Source organism: Embiotoca jacksoni, unplaced genomic scaffold, assembly GCF_022577435.1.
Source record: "Embiotoca jacksoni isolate LCO1_2020_lvr unplaced genomic scaffold, fEmbJac1.0.p SCAF_25, whole genome shotgun sequence".
NCBI lineage: Eukaryota > Metazoa > Chordata > Actinopteri > Embiotocidae > Embiotoca > Embiotoca jacksoni.
In genome coordinates, this window is record NW_027185376.1 from 7,127,092 (window position 1) to 7,147,062 (window position 19,971).

The 19,971-nt window shown below is 41.6% G+C and overlaps 3 protein-coding genes across 3 annotated transcripts; 2 read left to right on the top strand and 1 right to left on the bottom strand.

The window, feature by feature from the left end:
• The first annotated feature begins 601 nt into the window (after window positions 1-601).
• On the top strand, window positions 602-3,197 carry lsm5 (LSM5 homolog, U6 small nuclear RNA and mRNA degradation associated). The gene is made up of 5 exons (XM_069159360.1): window positions 602-700; window positions 1,581-1,676; window positions 1,768-1,795; window positions 2,240-2,312; window positions 2,888-3,197. The coding sequence occupies exons 1-5, from the start codon at window positions 655-657 to the stop codon at window positions 2,918-2,920; spliced, it is 276 nt and encodes a 91-aa protein (XP_069015461.1). The 5' UTR covers window positions 602-654; the 3' UTR covers window positions 2,921-3,197.
• Window position 3,198: 1 nt separating this feature from the next.
• Window positions 3,199-5,827, bottom strand: psme2 (proteasome activator subunit 2). The gene is made up of 11 exons (XM_069159359.1): window positions 5,624-5,827; window positions 5,335-5,367; window positions 5,185-5,247; window positions 5,011-5,094; window positions 4,831-4,879; window positions 4,649-4,746; window positions 4,493-4,561; window positions 4,313-4,380; window positions 4,140-4,194; window positions 3,836-3,922; window positions 3,199-3,563 (listed from the first exon to the last, which is right to left on the bottom strand). Exons 1-11 carry the CDS (start codon window positions 5,669-5,671, stop codon window positions 3,483-3,485), a joined length of 735 nt encoding a protein of 244 aa, XP_069015460.1. The 5' UTR covers window positions 5,672-5,827; the 3' UTR covers window positions 3,199-3,482.
• A 1,100-nt stretch (window positions 5,828-6,927) lies between these two features.
• LOC138204240 (E3 ubiquitin-protein ligase RNF31-like) lies at window positions 6,928-19,189 on the top strand. The gene is made up of 24 exons (XM_069159361.1): window positions 6,928-7,069; window positions 8,155-8,360; window positions 8,534-8,680; window positions 8,821-8,976; window positions 9,074-9,130; window positions 9,940-10,072; window positions 10,174-10,335; window positions 10,434-10,584; window positions 10,740-10,891; window positions 11,020-11,162; window positions 11,419-11,682; window positions 12,224-12,562; window positions 13,914-14,099; window positions 14,200-14,406; window positions 15,232-15,405; window positions 15,508-15,606; window positions 15,958-16,047; window positions 16,182-16,296; window positions 17,032-17,144; window positions 17,268-17,381; window positions 17,783-17,831; window positions 17,969-18,065; window positions 18,163-18,328; window positions 18,785-19,189. Exons 2-24 carry the CDS (start codon window positions 8,157-8,159, stop codon window positions 18,830-18,832), a joined length of 3,366 nt encoding a protein of 1,121 aa, XP_069015462.1. The 5' UTR covers window positions 6,928-7,069; window positions 8,155-8,156; the 3' UTR covers window positions 18,833-19,189.
• Window positions 19,190-19,971: the final 782 nt, after the last annotated feature.

Consider the following 19,971-nt stretch of genomic DNA (forward strand, 5'->3'; position numbering starts at 1 on the left):
TCGTTTCTAACTGGCCGGAGGGAAGACTGGGCATTTACAAAGAAAACAATTCAACTTCTTTCTTTGCTGAAATCAATTAGTCATTCCTGATTAATTAATCTTCAAACGGTATTTTTGTTGCTGCTAGTGTCGGGAGATTTTTTTTTTTTAAATTCAAAGTCAGGATGTTTTGATCTCAACAGAAACGAATAAACTACAGCAGTTGATTAAATAAAATAAAAATACAACATTCTCCTTTGAAACGTGGTTGAAATACAGCGAGGAGCCGTAAAATAAAAGTGTAAACATCACGGGGGGGGAACTATCTTAACCTGAAGTCCACTCTTTGGGTTCAGCCGTAGAATGACGTCACGTGAGCAGCAGCGCCATCGCGTGGCGCAAAACATAATTTCAATCATTTAACATTTTGAGATGAATTCAATACGTTTTGTGTTCTGTTCTGTTTTCAAACCGCTACAGTCGACTTGTGTTTACTGAAGAGATTTTTATTTATTTATTTATTTCAGATAATTGAAAAACATAAATAAATTCATCCTTTGCTGCTGCGGTAGTTTTGATCGACGATGGATTCAGGGCTCGATTGCTTCCGTCTCCGTCTGCGGACGTTCTTCTATCGATTACATTTGCCTGCAGGGGAAGTCTTTTGATTTGAACATGGCGGCTGCTCCAACGACAAACCCGTCACAGCTGCTTCCACTCGGTTCGTGAAACTCTTCTTCCAACGTTGTTTTTTTTTGTTTGTTGTTGTTTTTTTCCAGTTATTTAAAGATTTGTTGTTTTTAAAAGTCAGGTCGAAGTTTGAACAGCAGCAGGCAGAAAACGTGGGTGTTAGCTTTGCCGGCTAGCTTTAGCACCACGCTAGCTCACGCGACGTGATGAAAATATAAATATGTGTAAAAATATAAATAAACGAGATATTTTATAAACTAAAACCTTTTTATTTTGTTGTTTTAGGAGACGGAAAGGTCGCTTTTGAAGTTGTACTTGCTCTGAAAATCAAAATAGAAAAATTAACGAGGCAGAAAAACGTAGATAATAGTTTATAATAGTTTATAATAGTTTATAATAGTTTATATTAGTTTGCTGCTTTTGTTCGTAATTCAACAGAAATAAAATTTAATTTTTCTTATTTTTAAACCAAAAAAATAAAATGTAATAATCTAAAAGAAAATTGGAAACATTTGTCCATTATCTCATCGGTACTAGTAATAATTACAAACACATTATTTGTTATAATTTTTACTTTGAGACGTAAAAAATTCACATCTTTGCATTTATTTGTCCATAAATGTATTATAGTTGTAACCTGCAGGATAACAACGCATTTGTTTATCTTTGAGTTGTTTATATCATTTTTAAAATGATAAAAGTATTTAGTGCAGTTTAGATTCTTAAATATGAGAATCTTTTTTTTTCTTTCCTGCTTTAAAATTGTTCTAAATTCAAGTTTTTATTTGTTTTTTTTGTGGTTTAAGGATGTTGGTCGAACAAAAGGCTTATGATGACATTAAAAAAAAAAAAAAAACATGTTTGTGTGAATAACAACTTGTGTAATTTCACTTTATTTGTCATTTTTGCAGAGCTCGTGGACAAATGCATCGGCTCTCGAATTCACATCGTCATGAAAACCGATAAAGAAATCGTCGGCACCCTGCTGGGGTTCGACGACTTTGTCAGTATCCTTTAAAAAAACGAAGTATTTTATTGAATCTGCTGCATCGTTTAACGGTTCAACGTCCCCACATTTTGTCCTTCACTCTGTTCCAGACATGGTCCTGGAGGATGTGACAGAATTGTAAGTTTTACTTGAAGTACAGTAGTTTATTTCACTTATAACTGATTTATTCTTTCAAAGCAGAACGACACAACAAATAACTTTTTCCAAAAACTCATAAGACAACTCATAAACAGCCTGAGATATACAATTCCTTTTTTCTTTTTCTCCAGTTGAAATGTTGAATTTCTCCACTTCTCGTCCAGTTGTGCTTTTTATAATCTCATTCAATGTCAGTTTTTTCATTGTGTAAATTTCTTCTACAATTGTGGTCCATCGATTTATTTTTTGTTGTTGTTGGTGATATTTTCACCAAATATCTGTCGTTCCCAGGGATGTTTTCTTCAGTGAAATTACAGAGATAAAGTACATCACAGTTCAGTGGGATCTTACATCCTAATATTTTGTTGTAGCACTTTACAAACCGACTGATTTATTGATTTGACTCGTCCTTTCTGTGTCCAGTGAAATCACACCAGAGGGAAGAAGGATAACCAAACTGGACCAGATCCTCCTCAACGGCAACAACATCACTATGGTAAGAACAAGGACGAGGTTTACTTTCATTATAACTCACACTTGTTCAATTTATTTAGACATTAATCCACAAAAGAGGGGGAAAAAAAATCCATCTTTGTGCCAGATTTAGATATTAACTAATTTTACCTGCAGTTTTCTGGACAGGTGAGAGGAAATAATAAAACTACAACAACAACCCACAGGAATAAACGGATATTAAAACATTACATAGTTAGAAAATCAGGTTAAATGTAAAATTAGCTTCTGGTTATTTAAAATCCACTTTTTTCACGAGATATCAGAAATCTGTGCAGGTTTTTAGATCGACGGGGAGCTTGTTCCTTAATTCACTGACATTTTTTTTAAAAGAAAAAGCAAGTTGTGGGAGGGCGGAAACTACAATCAGCATTATTAATTATCTTATGTGCTAAACTGTGACGCTAATAAAGCTTAAATAGTGTATCTCGATGATGATGATCGAGCTACTTACTCATCAGGGTTTACAGTTTCCTCCTGTGCCGTCTTATTTTGAAAAATCCTTTGTTTCAGTTTATTAATTAGATGGTTTATGTCACATTATTTTCTCCCCTGCAGCTCATCCCCGGTGGAGAAGGACCAGAAGTTTAAAATCACTGGATGCTGAGACGCTTCTGCTTTCAGGCCTTTTCCCTGCGTTGCTTGTTCCTGAGTTTATCATGTAATTATTGGAAGTTACCGGTTTTTTTTGTTGTTTTTTTTCTTTCTCCATCTCTCTCTGAATTTTTAGGGAGAAAAAATATTTTTGTAATAAGATTCCTAATTGAGATGTTTGATGATGAATGAGAAGCGCATCGTGTCTCACACGGCAAGTTTTTGTTTACGAATAAATCTGAGACTCACAATTTGAAAAAAAAAACAACAACAACCGAGCTTTTTTCTTTATTTATTCGCTGTCACACAAGTTAAAGTTGAGTGCAAATGTCACAAAAACAAGAAAAAGTTGAGTGTTCACAGACAACAGCAGTGATTAAAAACCACCATCCAGTTATTATTATTTTTTATGTTTATTGAATAAAAAACAAAACCAAACTTTTCTAACTTTGATTTGATAGTGAATTCACCAGATGATGAATGGAGCTGAGGACAGTAGAGTTCGTCCCAGAGGTGGTACCACCTCCTCCTCCTCCTCCTCCTCCTCCTCACTGCAGTTTTAGTACATCGAGGGCTTCTCCTCTCCTTTCGGGTTGGTCACCTTCTCCAGATTTTTGGTGATGATGTCGTAAAGCTCGGCCTGCAAAAAAAAGAATCACAGGTCGAATAAAATAATGAAATGTTCCTGATAGAAACCGGATCATTTAATCTGATGATAATAACCTGCAGTGTGGAACTTTGAACATGCTTTTACTTTGGTGGGTAAATCATATTGCGAATTGTATTCTACGAATTACTGAGAGATTTATCAGGCAGTGATTAATCAGCTTCGTGATTCTGTGTTACACGTTCATTTATACGTAAAAGTGCTGCAATGTAGGTTTTAATTAAAACTCGAGAGTCTTGACTTACGTAGAAGCCGCGGATGTCTAGAACGATCACTCTGATCTCCGAGTAGATGGCCTCGTCCTTCTCGTGGACGAGTGAGCGGTAGTCCATCTGAGGGCGGAGACGGATAATAATCTCATCATTTTATCTCAGCTTTAAAATGCCGTGCAGATGGTATTTGACATAGTTTCATTCTTAAAGACCAACAACTAACTATTTTCTTATTTTTTTATAGCTCGGTCACAGAAAAACAAAATGATATTTTTTTGTGGGATTTGACACCAGACACCAGATTTCTGTGCTTAAAATAAAGAAACCGATTTCTCACCACATGAGTTTCTTTGGAAGCTTTGGCGACGGCGTCCCCCCGCTCAGAAAAGTACCTGAGTATTTAAAAAGAAACTCACAGCTAAGCAAAAAGCACCATTTATAAAATTATCAAAAAACTTGACTCAAAAGCATTCGGCGTGATAAAAAAAGAAGAATTTCCATCCAACGTACTTGTTGATGTTGGTCTGAAATCCGTCGACTTTGGTTTTTACTGCAGTGATTCTCTCCAGGATTTTCTCCTGTGGTTAAAAATAAATTAAAAAAAAAAAAAAAAGGTAAGTGTGTTTATATAATACGTTAAAAAAAATACCAATAAAGCACGAAAGAAACATTAAAATGAAAGAAGTGTACCTGGATGGCGACTCCGAAGTCATTTCCATCTTCTATTTTGGGGATGAGGTGCTGAATCCAGCAGGACGCCTACATGGAAGAATTAAAACACAAAGTCTTAATTCTCCTTTTAAAACCGCTTCGAAGACGTTTTCACATTCAATACTCTTCACTTACGAGGATGATGGTCTCTCTCAGAGCCACAATCTCCGGTTTGACCCTCTCTAGGAGCACCGTGATCTTCTCGTTCCCCTTGATGAAGCCACACTTGGGAGCTGAAGGAGAAGAAAGGAAACGGCTGCAGCTTTTCTTTGAACTACACGGACGGCTTTAAGAACTTTTTTTTTAATTATTTCTACCTTTCTTCTTCTTCTTCTCGTCGTCATCGTTCTTGTCGGTCTCCATTTCCTGGGAGGTAAAAGTTTTTGCAGAGTTAGAAAAAAGCTGTAATAAATAAGCTAAATATCAAGAAAAGGAAACGTCCTTTTATTTTTGTAATTATTAAAAGTGTCTTGAAGTTATAAAAAAATGTGCGTCACCTCCTCCTCGGACGGAGGGTCCGGGATGGGGATGTCCAGAGGAGCCCGGAGGGAGGACATGTCGGAGAGGCTGAGGGCATCATCCTGAAAGAGCAAATAATAACTGGATGAGAGGGGGGAAACCCAGAGGTTACAGGTCAAAGGTCACAGAGCTTGTGAGTAAAACTACTGAACCCTGAGCAGAGCGTCCAGCTGGATGATCTTCAGAGGGATGTGGTTGGAGAATAAATTCTCTGCCTGAAATCACAAAACAGAAAAATTAGAAGCTGAAAAAAAAAAAGAAGCGATTATTGTTTATTTAGGATAATAAACTTGTCAACAAACCTCATGATAAAGAGACTGGCGGAAGTTCTCCACCTTTAGAGAGGTAAACAAAAGGGGACGTTTTAAGCCACACGGTCAAAAGCTGCCGAGTCACGTTTATGAAAGTCTTGAATTTACTTTCGTTTTCCTCCCAGAAGGGGATTTTCCGCTTTTAACCGGCACGTTGTTGTTGTTTTTTTTTTCAACGTTTTCGCGTTCAACATTCAAATTCTGCATAAAATGTGAAACGCAGCGCGACGTGAAGTGTTTTCAGGTGTTTGAACGACGTGTCCGGATCCGTTAAACTCACCTTCACTGCGCTCACGCTTCGTATCTTCAGGGCTGCTGCCTTTGACATGACGAAGCAAACTTATCAAGTTCAAAGATGATTCAAATTTCAGTTTTCAAATGGAGCTTCTTTTGTTTTAAATGACTTCAGACGGCTCGCAGCGGAGGACAATATGTCTGGTTGGTGTGATTTCCTCATTCAGCTTACTTTCGATTTGGTGAAACGAACAGTGGTTTGCACCTCCCACTGACTCCCTCCTCCTCCTCCTCCTCCTGCTCCTCCTCCGTTGGCCGATAAAATAAGGAGCCAGCAGGTAATTTTTTATTTTTTTTTAAAGGGGAGCATCTAACAGTACAATGTGATTTATCAATACACAGCACAGAGCTGATGTTTCTGGATTTACGTGACAGATATCCGCAATGTACAACGTGTAATTCATTATTATTTGAATTATCACAATTAAATACGTCTTTAATTACTTTTTGACTACGTAATGTAGGTTTCTGTGGGGTAAATGAATTCAAGATATCCAAAAATGTGAATTCAAAATATCTTTATTTAATTTTGGACTAGTCAGCTCAAATTAAAGATATCTTTAATGGAATTTTGACTTAATAAAATGCAATTATGTAAACAATATAATCATGTGATTTGCTTTGCTTGCCATGAAAGTCAGATAAATGGAGCTGAGTAGAAAGTACAACATTCATAAGAAACAATATAATATATAACACTGTTGACTGTGTTTCTTGGTTGTTTGTATATAATATATATAGATATATACTGTACTGTATATACTGTGCATTTTATATTTTATATATTTTTTTACTGCTATTTTACTGCTATTTTTTATTGCTTTTCTATTATTCTATTATTATCTTATTGCTTCTGTATGCTGCTGGAGCGAAAAAAATTCCCCTCGGGGATTAATAAAGTAAATACCTAACCTAACCTAACCTGACCTAACCTGACCTAACCTAACCTAACCTAACCTAACCTGACCTAACCTAACCTAACCTGACCTAACCTGACCTAACCTAACCTAACCTAACCTAACCTAACCTAACCTAACCTGACCTAACCTGACCTGACCTAACCTAACCTAATATATAAGTACAAGTACAAGTAGCCTACCTTTAAATTGTACGTAAGTCCAGTTCTTTAAATGTTACTTTACTCCCATTTCCACGAACTACAAATTGGTAGTATTTTGAAACTATCGACTTTAGCGCGTACAACTTCCGCTTTTACTCTGAAAATCTGACCGGAAGTGGAGCAGGAAGTCAAAAAGCCCGTCCAACCGGAGTTCCGCGTTTATCGGCTGCTTACGTCACACGCGCGCGCGCGGGGGGGGTCGAGGGGGCACGCACGAGCTCCCCGAACCGTCACTTTTAAAAACGCTCATTTCTAACTGGAAGTCCGGAGGACGCGAACAACCCGCTCAAACAAGCCCGAACCTCGGAGGCGGTAAGTTGACGGAGCAGGAATGTTTAAAAAAAACAACCAAAAAAAAACACACAAAAAAACAAACAAACAAACCGTTTTTTAAAGTTTCGGTTTCAGCCGGAGCGGATTGTTGTTGTTAGCTAGCTTCGTGTTTACGACGTTAACGCGCACAAAGTGACGTAACTCCCGAAATATTCTGTTTTTTTACGGTAAAGAAACACGACTGGAAGAGATATCCGGTGGTTCCGATACTCGTGCTGATCACTACCGGGAGACCGAACTTATCGATTAGCCCGGAGTTTCCCCCCCCCTCCTCCTCCTCCTCCCCCTCCGTGTTATGACGTCATATCGTCGTATGAAGAATTAAAAGTGAAATTATTGAGGCTGAGAGAAGTTTCAGGTTTAAAAGTGATGCAGATTTACTTATTATTTAATAACCTTGTGTTGCTGAGTGTTTATATCGTGGACTCGTTTGCTGCTGAAGTCTTTTGACTGATTATTGAATGAATATTATTTCATTTCTGGGTGATTTTCCACATAAATGTTTATATTTTGTAAAACAAAAAACGGGGGCTGCAAATAACATATATTTTTTTTAATTATTGATTCATGTTTTTACAGCTGCAGTGATTTGTCCATTAAAAGAAAATGAACCGCAGGCTATTTTTAAAGGTGGATTATAAAATAATTCTCAGATTTCTGCTTCTTAAATGTGAATATTCTGCTTCTTTAGTCCTCCGGGATAATAAACAGAATATCTTTTGGTTGCGGTTGGCTAGTTGGGACAAAACAAAACACTTCAGGCTGCACAGGCTGATATTTTTAACCACTTTCTGACATTTTAAAGACCAAACAGCGACTCCATTTATTAAGAAAGTAATAATACATTTTGGTTTAAATTTTCGTCGCAATAATTATGACTGTCATCTTTTTCTTTTCATTTTATGAAGCTATTATAGAATAAGTGCAATCATCGTTTAGTGATACGTCTTATGATGAAGAAGAAACATTTATCGATCAGTCGAGAAATTGATCAGCAGATCAATTGATGACTAAAATAATCGTTATTTGCAGCCCTTACTGTTGATTCTTTGCTCCTCCGGCAGCCATGAGCGGCAGCGCCTCGGCCGTGCAGATGGACGAGGTCCGGACGAGGGCCAAGTCGCTCCTCTCCGCCTCCGGTTCGGCCCAGGACGTGAGGGTCGAGGTCCAGGCGATGGCCGCCATCCCGCTGCCTCTGTCGGAGAAGTACCGTCACTTCACGGCGGAGGCCATACTGAGGGAGAACGGGGCGGGTCGCAACAAACAGGAGGTACAAAAAAACAAAACACCTTTTATCTTGAAAATATCAGCTTGAATATTACAACTGATCTAACAGGTGGTTTTATGTTAACAAACCGATAAACATTTCACCATCATTTTTTTTTTTTAAATGCCGTAACCTCGATGCCTTTACTAACTTATCAGTGTTTATGTCTCCGTCAGGTTGTGGAGACGTTGACCCGACTGGTCAAGGCCTTGAGCATCCTGGAGAAGTACGGCTGCAACCTGACCTGCCCCACCAGGCCCCGATACTGGAGGAGCGTCAAGCACAACAACCCCGTCTTCAGAACCACCGTGGACGCCGTCAAGGTGAGAAAAAAAACTGAAATTAGCCTTTTAAAAACAAGTTCTTTGATATTTCACCTGATTGATGTTGTTTTATTTCCAGAAGGTTCTGAAAGTTTAAACGCTTTCGAAGAAAGATTTCACGCCTGCTTTTTCGTCCGCAGGGAGGCCGGAGAGTCCTGTACCTGTACGGTTACACCAACCAGCAGATAGATGGCCTCAGTTTCCCTGACGAAGTCTCCGAACCGGACACCGAAAAGGTCGCCGCGGTGACGCTGGAGGTCATGACCTTACGCACAGAAGTGGACATGCTCCTGAAGGTTTGTTTTCCAGAGCGAATCTGATCTTGTGTGCAGCTGTTTTTCTGTGTAAAAAAAAAAAAAAAAAAGATTCCCTTCTCTGTGTTTTTTCCTTCAGGGCATACATCCTAACCTCGAACACTTCAGAGACATCATCCCGTTTATCGTCCAGCAGGTCCGTACGCACGTTTCCTCTGAGAGAACTCAAATCTGTGTCTCTGAACCAAAAACAGTCACTTTGTTTTTTTGGGATTTGCACGTTTATCTCGTATATTTGAATCTCTGTAACAAGTGGCACATCTTATTTCTCTCGCGTGCACATCACGCAGCTTCACCAGGATTTAACCGGCTTCCTCACATGGCAGCAAAATCTCACAACACTTTAAAAAATACAAAAACTTCTCTGGCGGGTCAAACCTGGACGAGATGATTATAGAGAAGCTGAAGATACTTTTTAAAACGTTACCTGCTAGAAAACTGGTGGAAAAGGGGAGTTTTTCTGCTAAAGTTTACATGACTCTGCTCGTATAAATACTTCCATGCATGTCTGATAAATCTTCTTAAGGTTATTTTAATATCTCTAATTCCTTTTCAATATATTAAATCCTCATTTAATCCCAACATAAACAGCTTCACCAGGATTTAACCGGTTCCTCACATGGCAGCAAAATCTCACAACACTATAAAAAAAAAATAATAATAACAAAAAATAAAAATAAAAACAGTTACAGTATTTGTCCACCAGATGGCAGCAGAGGCTGCAAGCACTGCTGATTTCTGGTGAATTACACTTGTGAAACTCACTGATGGTCCGGTGATGAATCGTGGGGTCATTTTGTGTGATTTAATAAGAGAATTATACACAACAGTCCAGCGCACTCGAATTAAAGAGGAGGAAGCTGCCGCCGATCTGGCAACACGTCTCACTGCTGCAGATGTTACAGATGTGTAAATGTAACACGAGAACTGCTGCTTTTCTTCCAGAACGAGCTGGTGTTCGACGCTGTAGTCGTCCCGCCTGGAGAGGAGCAGCAGGCGGACAAACCTCAGATCCCGCCTCCTTCGGCCGAAGCCGCTCCGGCGCCCGACATCGAAGCGGCGCCGAAACCATCCCCAGGTGAGCCGGTTTACTCCGTTTCATTTACAGAACATCCCTTTATGAGTTTACTCCCAAGTTGAAACCCACTCAGTAAGTTTCTTCTCCCTCTTCGCGTCCAGACGCTCCCGCAGCCACTGAGTGCAGCTTATGCGGCGGAGCTTCGTCTCTTCTTTGCCCGTCATGTGACAATCGAGCTTTCTGCGACGCGTGCGACGACATCTTCCACCGCCACCCGTCCAGAGCCACTCACAAGAGAGACAAGATACAGAAAACCAAGCAGGGTGAATACAAACATCTACAGCAGGAATGCATCACAAAACAAACTCGCTGTTTGTTTGTTTGTTTGTTTGTTTTTAAAGTCGCCCTGTTGTTTTTTCAGAGACCTGCAGCATCTGCGGTATTTCTGCCGTCCAGGCTCAGTGCTCCACCTGCGTCCAGAGGCTGTGTTTGAACTGCGACCGGCTCTTCCACTCTCACCCCGACCGCAAAGGACACAACAGGACCAGCTTGACACCGACCAAGACGTCCAGGTGAGTCGTCATCATCCCCCCCCCCTCCCCCCCCCCCCCCCGCCCGGATTCATCTTCATCGTTGGAAACGTTCCTGGTTTCCATTTGTAGTCCGAGTCGTCTCGACTGTTTTCATCTTTTTACCGGCTGTGTTTGTTTGCTGCCGTGTTTTCCAGTCCGTCTCTGTCGCCGTGGGGATGCGCTCACTGCACGACGGTGAACGAGATGCGAGCCGTCCTGTGCGCGACCTGCGAGCGTCCTCGTCTCGCCACGCCCGCGTCCGGCGCTCAGGAGAACCCCGCGTCGATTCCAACGTCACCGAACACGGGTGAGACGGAGAGTTAACCACGTTGATGAGCTCGTTGTTTATTTTATTTTAACCTGAATTCATCCCTGAGAGATCTGACCTGCTGTGTTTGTGCCCCCCCCCCCCCTTCCTCCTCCTCCTCCCCCCAGAGTGGCAGTGTAAGAGCTGCACGGTGGTGAACGCAGGCAGCAGCATCCTCTGCGAGGTGTGTGAGCGCCCCCGTCTGGCCACCCGCCCGCCCGTCGCCCCGGTGACGCCGGGCCCCGGATCGCCGTCCGACGCCGGAGCGAAGGTTCGTCTCGTAAAAGCCTCCAACGCCGACGGAGACGTCTCAGACTGAATATTCCCGCTGAATTAAAACACTCGGTGTTCCTGTCCGGAAAAATCAAGCAGCTGCTCGTAGTAGACGAGCTCCAAAAAACAAAAACAATCTGATAGTAAATAAATAGTAATCGTTAAAAAGATCTTTCAATACATCTCATACATGTGTTGTTTTTATTTAGTCTTCGTCACATGAGTCTCATCCCTCCTCCTCCTCCTCCTCCCAGTGGACCTGCCAGTTCTGCACCTTCGGTAACACCAAACCGTCGGCGGTGTGCGAGATGTGCGGCCTGTCGTGTAAAGACTCCGCCGGAGTGTCGCTGCCTCAGTCTCTGCAGCAGACCTCGTCCTCGTCCTCGTCCTCGTCGTCGCCGCCCGGCGCCGCTGACCAGCCGCTGACCAGGCCGCAGCCGATGCCCCGAGTCAACCTGGAGATGAAGAGGCAGAAGATGATGAGGGAGGACGGACTCACGCTCATCCAGCAGATACGAGTAGGACGAGGAGTCAATGCAGTCGCTCCACTTTTAACCTTTTTTTTTTTTTAAGTAATTTGTCCAAAGATAAAAACCTGCTGAGTCAGGAAGAATAAAACCTGCAGATTATTCTCAAATAATTGATTCATTATTAGGTTGATTTTTCATCTTCATTTGATTTACAAGCAATTTACTTTTCCATAATACAAAACAAAGAGAAGCTCTGAGAATTAAATAGTTTATGCTTAATTTAAGCAATGTATTGATTATTATAGTATATTAGTATATAAGTATAGTATATATTTCTGCTGTTTTAGTGTAGATTATTTAATGGATGTTTTATTTGTTTTAAAAGAAAATGAGTTTGATTCCAGCTTCTTACGTCTGAAGAAGTTGATGCTTTTCTCAGATAAACAGAATTGTAAATTGGATATATTTGTGTTTTGGACCCTTTTAATGTTTTATATTTATTTATTTGCAATATTCCTCATTAATCCTCAGCATTTAAAAGCTTAAACAATGAACTGATTATGAAAATGTCGTGTTTTCTTCTGGACAGGAAGCGGAGAAGCGCGGCGTCAGCCCGGAGGAGGTGTACGCCGCGCTGTGCGTCAGCGGCGGCAGCAACACCAACCCCTGCGACTGGCTGACGTCGGAGCTGCCGCACCTGCTGGATGAGATCTGCGCGATGGCCGCCTCCGTGCAGCTGAACTACAAAACGGGGAACGCCGGGACGCAGCAGCCCGCAGCGGAGAGCAGCGGCGGCGGCGGCGGCGAGGGGTCGGGGAGCAGCGGAGGCGCGAAGCTCTCCAGAGCGGAGGCCAAGCTGGCCTGGCTGACGGCCGGAGGAGACACGGACAGAGCGGTGAGGCAGCTGCTCAGAGACCGGCAGGTCAAGGTAGGAAAATAAAAACACAAACATGAACTCCTGACGGGGTTTCTATAAGTCTTTGATGTCATTTAAAAGTCTTCAAAGTGTCTTTATGCAACTGCCGGCTGTCAAGAGACGTTTTATAGCTGCAGATCAGACGGCCATCAAATAAAAGGACCACAAATTTTTTATCAAAGGGCCAGATTGTGTCCCACGAGCCATAACCTTCCCACCGCTGCTGCCACAAGAGGAAGTGGTTGGTAACCCTCCCCTCCTCCCCAAACCCCAGCCCTCTCAGGAGTATTTTCTGCCTTTATTCATGCGAGGCTGTCACACAAGGGGGCGCCGATGAGCAGCTCTTCACAGCTTAAAGAAGAAATAACTGGAGAAATCTAGAACTTCTTCCAGTTTTCTGACCTTGAAACGATAAATGAGAACAGACAGTCTGTGTTTCGATGTCAGACGTTATCGTCCCGGTGAACGAGCACAAACTTCAGCCTGAAACAGGAGATGTTAAATGTAGGAAGGAAAGTTTAATGTGGGTCCGTTTCACCTGGTCGACTTGTTTTACATCAAGTCTTTCTTTTCTTTTTTTTATACACCTTTAAGATTGAATGAATGTTTTCATAAGTATTAAATTGAGTTTTTGAAATGGATTTGTTTTGTCCACAATTTAAAGATATAGATGACATAGATTTTGTAGCTAAAACCAGTAAATGTTCAGCACATTCACTTAAAAATGTTGTTTATCAGTTCATAAATAATACAAAAATATTACATTGTATTATTCTTGAAATGGAAAATGTATCATCTAATCACTGCAACTTCATTCGTCCAGGTCGCATTAAATAAATGAATCATATCATTATGAATTATTTAAATATACACGGCAGGAAATGTTACGTAACAATAAAATAATTGTTGTTTATTCCGTCATACTTTTCACTTTATTGCATGTTACGGTTTGATGGTGAAACGGGTGTTGAAATAACATTTTACGTGGCATTAAAAAGTCCTTTAAAGGCCTTTAACCCGATGAACCCGTTGCCATCTTCACTGTTGTGTAACTTTATGGTGTTGTGTAATTTTTACAGTTTGACACGAGGGATTCACAAACGGTCAGTCAGCTGATGGCAGGAAGAAACAGCAGCACAGTTTAGATGTGAAACACAAAAAATGTAATTCATGAGCAAAAACTGTTGTTTATTCATAGAAGCAAATAAGGATCTTCAACTGCAAAGTCCTAAATAAGTTCCTCAAACTTTATTATCTGATGTTTCTTTTCCTTGTTTTTGTTGATGTGTCGTAGTTATCGATGTTTCCTGTTTCTTTGACCTGTGATTTTGTTGTTGTTGTTGTTGTTGTTGTCGTGGTTCAGATGAGGGAGCTTCACTCTCTGGGCTTCCGGGACGTGGCCCAGTGCGAGGAGGCCCTGCGGCAGAGCGGAGGCGAGGTGAAGGGGGCTTTGTCTCTGCTGCAGCGCCCCCTGCTGGAGCCCTTCCACCGGCAGATCTGGGCGGAGCAGCCGGAGCCGCCGATCGATCCCAAACACCCGGACAAACAGGTGAGACGTCGCGGAGCAGCACCGAATCCTGGCTGAAATACAGAATCTTTATTTCTCATCTTTGTGGGGGTTGTGGTGTTTTGTTTCTGCCCCCCTCCAGAGGATGTGCAGGCGCCTGCTGGCGTTGTACGACCTGCCCAGCTGGGGGCGCTGCGAGCTGGTGCTGTCGATGCTCCAGGAGCCCGGCGTCACATACTCCCTGGAGGATGTGGTGCAGGCGGTGAAGGAGTCGCACGACAGGGACTTCATCCGCCGGATCCTCGTCAACGAGTGTCCCTGCTGTCTGAGCATCTTCCCCCGCACCAAGGTGCGTTCAGCGATCAATCTTTATATCTATTCAAATAAATATTGCGTCAAACATGACGGGAAAGTTATGAAAATTCATGAGTAAAAATGCATGCGAAGTGCAGACCGGATATAAAAGTGTTTCGTAGCTTCCGGCTCTGAAAAATTAGGCTGATGCCGAAGTTGCGTCAAGCTGCAATACCACCGAGTGCCACTAGAGGTCGGCTCCAAAAAAACGCCTCCATAGACTCCCGTTCGACTTCTCTCTTAAAATTTTAAGTCAATTCATTTTTTCCATCAGTTATCTCGATGTTGTTAAAGTCGCTCCTTCTTATTCGTTTTCTGGAGGTCCGTCTGAAAATAATCCCGTCATTAATTAGAAAATATGCGTTTTTGGAGGGGGCGTGTCTGTTTTGATTGACAGGCCTGTGGTGCAGTAGCATCGTCAGGTTTCCCAGCTCGTCCAAATATGGTCACTTCCTGCTCCAAACCGCTCCGAACTAGCAAAGATGGTCGCCGGCCAAAGTCCAAACTCGGTCGTTCACAAACCGACGGGTGACGTCGCTGCCGGTCGCCGCTTGCTCGGGAACTGTGTTCGTTTCCATGGAAACAGCGGCTAAAATGCAGAAGATACAGAAAAACAGCAGAGAGAGAGAAGAAACTATTTAAATATTCTTTAACGTTTCGGTCCGTGTACAGAGAAAAGTTTGATACGGTTTTACTGCACAGCTGCTGAAGCCACCTCCTCCTCCTCTTCCTCCTCCTCCTCCTCTTCCTTTTCCTCCTCCTCCTCTTCCTCCTCCTCTTCCTTTTCCTCCTCCTCCTCCTCCTCCTCCTCCTCCTCCAGATGCAATCGCTTACGTCCTGTCAGTGCTCCGTCTGCCACGAGTGTTTCCGGATGCACTTTACCATCACCGTGAGGGACAAACACATCCGAGACATGGTGTGTCCCGTCTGCAGCGACCCGGACATCAACGACCCCAAACAGCTGGACAGCTACTTCTCCACGCTGGACATTCAGGTGAACACAAAATAAAATAATCACCGTGGAATAAATGAGAATAAAAATGAAATATTTTTCTCTGTTCGCCGTGAAAAGTCGTACCTTTTTTTTGTTGTGCAGCTGCGCGACTGCCTGGATCCCGACGTGTACGATCTCTTCCACAAAAAGCTCACCGAGCACGCGCTCATGAAGGACCCCAAGTTCCTCTGGTGCTGCCACGTGAGTTCCAATTAAATTCCAATTAAATTGAATTAGAAAGTAAAAAGTTGCTTCAATCAGCTCTCACCATCCGGAGGTTTCAGCTGTTTTTGGTGCCTCGGTGAGTTCAGTTCGTTTTATTCACTCTGTGAGGAAACACGGGAGGAGACGCGTTGATTTTATGTCATCAAAGCATTCAGACTCACGAGATGTCAATCAGTTAATATGAACTCTGTCCTGCTGCAGCAAATAGTCAGAAATTAATGACCAACTGTTTTAATTATTGTTTTGAGTTGTTAAATAAAATAACCGACAGTAAATGACGAAACCTCCTCCTCCTCCCCCTCCTCCTCCCCCTCCTCCCCCCCTCAGTGCGTCTCCGGGTTTATCAACGATGAAGACCAGCTGAAGGTCACCTGTTTGTCTTGCCGCAAGAGTTTCTGTGCTCAGTGCAAGAAGCCTGTGAGTGTAACCCCTGTTTGTCTTCCTCCTGGTGTGTGTGTGTGTGTGTGTGTGTGTGTGTGTGTGCGTGCGTGTGTGTGTGTGTGTGTGTGTGTGTGTGTGTGCGTGTCCATTAACCGTGTCTCTGCCTGCAGTGGGAGCCTCAACACCAGGACGTGACCTGCGAGCAGTTCCAGCAGTGGAAGAGAGACAACGACCCCGAGTACCAGAAGCAGGGTCTGGCCGGGTACCTGAGGGACAACGGCATCAGTGAGGCTCCACACACACACACACACACACACACACACACACACACACACACACACACACACACACACACACACACACACACACACACACACTGAAAACCACAACTTTCATTTCGTGTTTATGTTCTGACTTCATTAAGAGACCAAAACTTTTTCGCTTTCCTTTCAACCATTTTTAAAGACCTCCTTCTGCTTTCCTCATAAAACCAGAAGTTTATCTTCTCCTCTTTTTTCATGAATGAACTTCTTTTTTTTAATTTTTTTATTTGTTTTTTTTTTTTTTATTTTTTTTTTTTTATTATTATTATTTTAACCCTTTAAAACCTGATTTGATTTCCTCCCGAATATATTCAGATCCTGAAAGTGTGAAAATGTCATTTTCTGCTTTACAGACAAATTAATCAAAAAATAATCGTTCACTTCAACACTTTTATCAATTTATAATAAATACTCTTATTTTAACACTTAAAAGTACATTTTTCTGCCAACGCTCTTGAACTTCAGGTCAAATGTTGAAGTGTATTTCTACTTTCATTGAAGTAAATTAACGGGAAGATAAAACAGGAACTGAATCTGAATATAAACAGAATTTTTCCGCCGTCACTGTTGACTCGCTTCGTTTTGCGGGAAGCAGATTTAGATTTTCTCCTCACATTTTCAAACCACATTTATTTTTTTAAGAACTATAATAATGTGTAATACCTCGTGTTGACCAGCATGTGGTGTCCTCCCGCAGCCTGTCCCCACTGCAGGTTCCAGTACGCGCTGACCAAAGGCGGCTGCATGCACTTCAGCTGCTCCCAGTGCCGCTACCAGTTCTGCAGCGGCTGCAACAACCCGTACCACAAGGTGTGATGTCATCACACCTTTTCTTGAAGGTTTTACATTTTCAGAAAGCTTCAGCTCCTCCTGACGTGTTTTTGTTGTTGTTGTTGTTGTTGTTGTTGTTTTTTGTTGTTTCCCGTGTTGCAGACGGGGTGCCGGACGGCTCAGTGCACGTTCAACGGTCTGCACGCTCACCACCCTCGAGACTGCCTGTTCTACCTGAGAGACTGGGAGCCGCCGCGGCTGCAGGAGCTGCTGCGGGTACGAAGATAAAACGCGCTTTTATTTTGAAAGGGTTGGGAAGGTGTTGTTGTTTTTTTTCCAGGTCGAGGAGGACTGAAATTATGGTAATAATAAGAAGGATGATTATAAAGTTTATCGCTGGACAGATTAAATGCAATCAAAACACTTTAAATGTGAATAAAACCAGAGTTTGAACTTTAAGTTTTTGCTTCATGAATCAACAGGAAATTACTTTTTTTTTATTATTCTATTTTTTTTACCTTTACGACTTTTAACAAAAAGTGTTTTAATTTCTGATTCACTGCAGATCAGATGTGAAAAAAAAAAAAATCACTTCACTTTAATATCCTGAATTAAAAACTGGCATGTTTACGTTGTTTAAATTGTTTGTGACTCAAAGGTTGATGTTTGTGTTTCAGAGGAGCGCCGTGGACTTCAACACGGATCCTTCTCTCGGGACTCAGACGGGTAAAACAAAGATTGTTTTTTATTCAGTAAATAAACAGAAAACATGAAACACTTTTTTATTTTATTTCTCCGATGAAACGTCAGGATTATTATTTCTTTAAATTGTTGTGAATGTGTTTGTTTTTTGTTGCTTGCAGACTCTTGCGGCGTGATGGAGCAGAAGGATGAAGGAGGCGAGCCGGCCGACTCGCCGTGCGGCATCCCGACGCAGCCGGGTCAGGCGGGACTCTGCGAGTGAGTGTTCGGACCCGGGTCGACCCCGAACACGCCGAGCGGACGGTTCTCTCGGGTTTGGATTTGTTTGAATGTCTTTGTTGGTTCCTTCCTCCAGGAAGCACTACAGGGAGTACCTGGTGAGTCTGATCAACGTCCACTCTCTGGACCCGGCGCTGCTCTACGACGCCCAGGAGCTGACGCGGGCCTGCGAGCGGTACCAGGTGGACACGCAGAGAGGAGACGGCGAGGAGGACAACGTCTTCCACGCCCGGCTGCTCAAGGTGGGAGGCCGAAAGCGTGTTTCGGAACAATACCGAACCGAAAGAGCAGATTAAAAGGCTTTAAAGTGAAATATTGGCTTCAGACACCAAAATTAATACGCAAGAAAAAAGATTTTGTGCGATGTGGAGTTGTTGTTTTTTGTGTGTTTTGCAGTGACTGAACAAACGTGGATGTTTGACAAAGTAGAATAAATCTGACAGTTTTGTTTAAAAAGGAAAATAAATGCCAGTAAAATGAGACTCGATTGTTTTCGGCTGAAAGTTGGAAAAACAAAACGTGCAAATGTCGGCAAACCGCAATCAGCTGGTCGAGTTCGACGATATCTGCAAAACAAATCTGTTATCGTGCATCTCCGCTATAAATATGTTCATAGAAACACACGCAGACGTACGAGGATCCATCAGGAAGTTAAGATCTTAACGTCCTTCTGTTCTTTTTCTTTTGTTCCTCCTCAGAAACTGATGGAGGTTCCTCTCGGAGAAAAAGTTCCTCGGAACAAGTGAAGACTCCCGAAATCTAAAAGTTCATCGAGCGCTTCGGCTTTAAATGAAAGCAGCCGACCGTTAACGAGTTCGTCTCGTCGTTCTTTCTCGGCTTGAAGGGTTTCTATAAAGAAGAAAAATTTATTGTAAAGACGGAGATTTTTTTTTTATTTTTGTGCCTTCTAAAATCGCAGTGATGCAAACTTGAAACTGTCAAAGCAGCTAAAATGTGTTTTGTGACAGTTGGATGATTTTTCTCCTTCAAAGCTCCAATGATGACATTTGATCAAAAGTCTGTTTCAGAGTAATGAAGTCATTTTTAAGAAAATTATACAAATTAAATGAAAAGAAATTAAACATGTTATTCATCGTCGTTAACATTTTGTTCAAGTCTTTGTTTGTGGTTTTTCAATTTTTCATAAATATATTCTGAATTTTAATTTGGTCCAATTTGATCAAATACAACCTTCAAAACGTTTTAAAACGTTTCCTGAGCAGAAGACTCGGTAACGATGTGAACGTGCAGCTCCAGAACTAATGACACATAATTATGTCAAAGATCAGATTCCTTTCTTTCTGTTTGGATAAGAAGTTTTACAGGAAAAAACAGAAGTGCCTCGTTGTGAAATAAGTCTGTTTTGAGAACATTTCTGGGCACCAATGAGGTAAAATAATATTAAAAAAAAAAAAAAAAAACTTAATTTAATACAATACAATTATTAAATGACAAGTTTCTACTTGCCCACACTACAGTTTCTATATTAAATGCTGTTTGAGTAAAAAGGAAAGCCCCAAGTGGTAAACCTTTAAAGGGATATTCAACACGTTTGATTTAATTCAAATACACTGTAATGCCATTATTTACTACTGAGGATAAATGAATGGGTATTTTCACATGAAATAAGGGACAAAAGGCATTTAATTTATTTAGCGTGTATGATTTGATTTTAAGAAAACCCTGTGAGGATCAAATTTATATCAGAAGGACAATAGTTACTTTTAAAAAAGTAATTTAGGGCCTTTAATCAACATTTAACTATATGACAATGTTATTATTTAAGTCAAAAATCTGCTTAATACTCAAGTTTACATTAATATACAGCTAAAACACAAATTTCATTCACTTTACAATTTACTAGAAAAAGGCTTTGCTGAGATTT

Coding starts and splice junctions, on each gene's coding strand:
- lsm5 (XM_069159360.1), top strand. CDS start 655: ATGGCGGCTGCTCCAACGACAAACCCGTCACAGCTGCTTCCACTCG. Junction 1,677..1,767: donor GGGGTTCGACGACTTTGTCA/GTATCCTTTAAA, acceptor ACTCTGTTCCAG/ACATGGTCCTGGAGGATGTG. Junction 2,313..2,887: donor ACGGCAACAACATCACTATG/GTAAGAACAAGG, acceptor TCTCCCCTGCAG/CTCATCCCCGGTGGAGAAGG.
- psme2 (XM_069159359.1), bottom strand. CDS start 5,671: ATGTCAAAGGCAGCAGCCCTGAAGATACGAAGCGTGAGCGCAGTGAAG. Junction 4,880..5,010: donor ACCCTCCGTCCGAGGAGGAG/GTGACGCACATT, acceptor TTTACCTCCCAG/GAAATGGAGACCGACAAGAA. Junction 4,195..4,312: donor TTTCAGACCAACATCAACAA/GTACGTTGGATG, acceptor TTAAATACTCAG/GTACTTTTCTGAGCGGGGGG.
- LOC138204240 (XM_069159361.1), top strand. CDS start 8,157: ATGAGCGGCAGCGCCTCGGCCGTGCAGATGGACGAGGTCCGGACGAGG. Junction 11,163..11,418: donor CGTCCGACGCCGGAGCGAAG/GTTCGTCTCGTA, acceptor TCCTCCTCCCAG/TGGACCTGCCAGTTCTGCAC. Junction 18,066..18,162: donor GGTCAGGCGGGACTCTGCGA/GTGAGTGTTCGG, acceptor TCCTTCCTCCAG/GAAGCACTACAGGGAGTACC.